Source organism: Sitodiplosis mosellana, unplaced genomic scaffold (assembly GCF_009176505.1).
Source record: "Sitodiplosis mosellana isolate CC-2019 unplaced genomic scaffold, AAFC_SMos_1.0 Smas_scaffold_1714, whole genome shotgun sequence".
Classification (NCBI taxonomy): domain Eukaryota; kingdom Metazoa; phylum Arthropoda; class Insecta; order Diptera; family Cecidomyiidae; genus Sitodiplosis; species Sitodiplosis mosellana.
Genome location: NW_022596956.1, coordinates 1 through 4,498, shown reverse-complemented (window position 1 = coordinate 4,498; position 4,498 = coordinate 1). Strand labels below are relative to the sequence as shown.

At 39.2% G+C, this 4,498-nt stretch overlaps 1 protein-coding gene across 1 annotated transcript; it reads right to left on the bottom strand.

Annotated features, from left to right (window-relative positions):
• Positions 1–289: 289 nt before the first annotated feature.
• On the bottom strand, positions 290–3,748 carry LOC129571236 (uncharacterized; the record flags this gene model as incomplete). The annotated part of the gene is made up of 2 exons (XM_055451005.1): positions 2,517–3,748; positions 290–1,235 (listed from the first exon to the last, which is right to left on the bottom strand). Coding segments are annotated over exons 1-2 (2,178 nt in total), but the record flags the coding sequence as incomplete, so codon positions are not given.
• Between the last annotated feature and the right edge of the window lie 750 nt (positions 3,749–4,498).

Below are 4,498 nucleotides of genomic sequence, written 5' to 3'. Positions count from 1 at the left end.
AACATCAAGATTCTCGGAATCATAATACTGCCAGAAACTGGCCAGAAGCCACGCGTGTCAATCCATCTTCACCTTGATGGACTTCAAGCACTCTACCCATGGGCCATTTGCCCACTGGTGATGCCTCGTTGTTGACCCACACTAAATCATTTTTTTTTATTTCGTTCACCGGAGAATGCCATTTTTGTCGTTGTTGCATTGTATGCAAATATTCATTCTTCCATTGACGCCAAAATTCACGTACTGTTTGTTGTACTCTTTTCCAGCGGTCAAGGCAACTAATTTTTACCTCGTCCAAATTTTCACTCGCGATTGCCATCGGATGTGAATTTAACAGGAAATGAGCTGGAGTTAAAATCGTGTTATCATTGGGGTCAGAGGACATTGGAATTAGTGGTCGTGAATTCACCGCTGCTTCTATTTGAGTTAAAACCGTTGATAACTCTTCGAATGTGAATTTTTTATCTCCCAACGCCTTCTTAAAATGGGTTTTTATTGTTTTTACGCCCGCCTCCACTAAGCCGTTGAAATGTGGCGCTCGTGGTGGCGAGAATTTCCAAGTAATGCCTTGGCTCGTAAATTCGTTAACAACTTCTTCGTTGAACTCTTCCCTTTCTTTTTGCGTTAATTCATGCAACAAACGATTTGCCGCAACGAAATTGGTACCGTTGTCACTGTTCATTGTTTTTACTTCACCTCTTCTCGCGATGAAACGTCGTAGAGCTGCTATAAATGCCTCAGCCGTCATATTGCTTACTACTTCTATGTGTATGGCCTTTGTGGCCATACAAACAAAAATGCATATGTAGGCTTTCGTTGTTTTAGCATTTCTCAAATTCGAACTTTTTACATGCACTTCGCCTGTAAAATCTACCATGGTGTTGGTGAATGGTTTGCTTACAACTGTTGTTCGTGTCGTGGGTAAATCACCCATCATTTGATGTGATACTTTTGGTCGGTATTTACGACATATGACACATTTTGTCGTTTGATTTTTTATCGTCGAATGACCGTTTATGATCCAATATTTCTTTCGCATTATTGATTCTACGAGTTTAGGTCCCGTATGAAAATTGTCGGCATGGACATAACGAATCAACAACTTGGCGATTTCGCTTTTTTTTGGGATTAGAATTGGATGCCGCATATCAAACGGCATGTCTTTGTTCTTAATTCGTCCGCCGACACGAAGCAACTCATTTTCATCCAAGAACACGTTCAATTTAAGCAATTCACTGTTTTTTTCAATTCGTTTGTTTTTTCGTAAATGGCTTAGCTCTTTTTTGTAATGTCCGTTTTGTGCGATACGAACAATTACCACTGTTGCCTTTTCGATCTCCTTTGCTGTAATAGGAGATCCCTTTTGTTCGACGTTTTGTTTACGCTGCGTGTATCCAGCGAAACGAAGCACATACACAATCACTCGTCGCATTCTTGTCCATGATGAAACGTTTGGCAGAATGTTATGTGTTTTGGTTTCACTTGTAGCGAGCAACGCATGCAGGTTTTTTTCGTTATCGGTTTCAAAAGTGATTTCTGATGGCATGAAATCGATGTTTTCTCGTAAAAATTGTGGACCATGCCACCACAGTCGATGATTCACTAGCTCGCTTGCGAAAATGCCTCTTGATCCACAATCTGCTGGATTCATTTCTCCTGGTACATGGCACCACGTGACGTTTTTCAATTTATGAATTTTTTCTAAGCGCGAAGACACAAATTTCTTGTATTTTTTTGGGCATGAATTAATCCATGCTAATACGATTTTTGAGTCACTCCATAAATAGACATCGATGTCATCCACTTCTAACGCTTCCTTTGCCATTTTTATTACTCTTGTCAACAATAATGCACCACATAATTCCAATTTCGGAATCGTTAACTTATTCTTTTTTGGTGCTACTCTTGTTTTTGCGACAAAAAACTCGACGTTGATAATATCGTTGTTTACACTTCGTACGTATATCGTTGCACAATACGCGTCACTACTGGCGTCACAAAACCCGTGTAATTGAATCTTCGCATTTGGGCCGCTGCCGATCCACCGTGGTACCGCGATGCTTTGAATTAATGGCAATTCTTTTTTTATTTTTTGCCACTGATCAATTGTATTTTCGGACATTTTGTCGTCCCACTCAACGCTTTCTTTCCATGCATTTTGCATCAAAATCCGGGCTTTGATGATCACTGGTGCTAAAAACCCAACTGGATCATACAACATCGCGATTTGAGAGAAAAGTTCACGTTTTGTCTTTGGTCGTTCGTTCATTGTTTTTATTTCGAAATTGAATTGGTCGGCCGTTGGGTTCCATTGAACTCCCAATGCTGACACCACGTTTTTTTCTATGCTTTCTCGTTTTTCGTTCGGTATTCCATTTAATATTTCACTCGCGTTACAAGCAAATTTTCGAAGGTTGAATTTTGACTCTTCAAATGTTTTTATTAACTGAGTGCACAAATTTTTTGCTTCTTCAATCGTATTTGCACCACCCGAAAAATTGTCGACGTAAAAACACCTTCTGATGGCTTCTGCTGCCATCGGTCGGTCCGTTTCGGCTAATTTTGCAATTTCTTTTAGCACTCTAATTGCCAAATACGGTGACGTTGCGACTCCAAAGGTTACAGTCGTCATTGCATACGTTTTTATTTTTTCATTTGGCTCTGCGCGCCACAATATCAACTGCAAATGATATTGCTCTGGTGGAATTTTTACTTGTTTGTACATTTTTTCTAAGTCAGCTAAAATTCCAAATTTAAATTTTCGCCAACGAAGAATAATTGTTAACATGTCAGGTTGATCCATTTTGCCTATGGCAACTTGCTCGTTTAGCGAAAATCCGTTTGACGATTTTTTCGATGCATTGTACACCGGTCGCAATTGTGTCGTTGAACTTTGTTTCAAAACTGCATGGTGAGGCACATAATATGCCTGCTCTGGCACATTTTCAATCAATTTCATATGACCGCTTGCAATTGCTTCGGTCATTGCCTCCACATACTGTTGCTTCACTTTTGGATGTTTTTCGAAACGTTTTTCTAATTGAAACAACGTCGCTAACGCTGCTTTTTTTGAGTCGCCGAACTTTGGCTCTTGTCCGTTTTTAAATGGAATTGCTGTAACAAAACGCCCGTCCGCTTCTCTCTTCGTTGTTTTCACAAATACATCTTCACAATACTGCTCTTCTGCAGTCATTCCGTCTTCATTTTCGTCTTCGCTGTCAATATTTTCAGCCGTAAAAAAGTTTTTTAATCGTTTTTCGATTTCCACATTAGAAATCAATGCGGTTATTTTCGTCGTTCGCTGTGTGTTGTCATTTTGCGGACCCATAATGAGCCATCCCAATTCCGTGTTCATAGCGATTGGTTCATCTTCGCGGCCTTTGATCAAGCCACTTTTAACGATTTTCGTGAATTCAGCAACACCCAACAATAAATCAATATTGCCTTCGTCATTTTCGGTGGGGTCAGCGTACAACAAATTCTGCAAATGCTCATATTTCCCCAGATTGTCTTTGAAACATGCGAGATTCGTTATTTTTTTCAGCACGATGACATCCGTTTGTAACGAATAACTATCAGAAAAATGCGGTTGCACTGTGATTGATGTGCTTTTCTTCGCTGTTTGTCCACAAACACCGACGCCTTCAACATCCGCTCGCACATTTTCACCGCGAGTGCCTAATTTTTGAAAGGCATTCTCCGTAATTAGTGCTCCTTGTGAGCATCCATCCACAACAGCTTTCAACATTATCTTCTCCCCATTTTTTGCTAATACATTGACAAACGCAACTGGCAACAAATTATTTTCATTTTTTGTTGCTACTAACACTTGAATCGGATCGTTGTTTACTGTTTCATTCAATGTCGTCGTCGTAATCATTGAAACAGCTGCTGGTTGACTTGCATTTTCTTTCTTTGATTCAAAATGCAATAGCGTATTATGTTTCTTTGAACAAATTTTACACGTTGGGTATTTGGTTTTACATTCACCAGAATTATGAATTTGCAAACATACAACGCAAGCCTTTTCTTTCTTGGCCCACTCGCTTCTTTCTTTCACGTTCAATCTTGAAAACGTGTTGCATCTATAAATCGAATGAGGTTTTCCACAATAAACACATTTTATTGAGTTGTCGTCGCTTTTTGTTGTCGTTTTTTCGTAGTTTTTGTTGTTTGTTTGTCCGCTACTTTCTGCCGAAGATAGCGCCATGAATCGATGTTCCACATAATTCAAAAACGAAGAAAGAGTTTGTAACTCACGCACGTCTTCCAATTTCGACTCATAGTCAATTACAGTTGATTTATGCAGTTTTTTCATTAACATGTGAATGATTAATGGATCCCACTCATCAATTTTTACTCCATAATTTTTAATCGCCATCAAGCATTCGTTTGCCGTATCAAATAAATTTTTCAGTCCGTTGCTCGTTTCGATCTTTTGAGGCGGAATATCCAAAATTTTTTCAATCAAATTACCGACGTTTTTTCTTTTATTGCC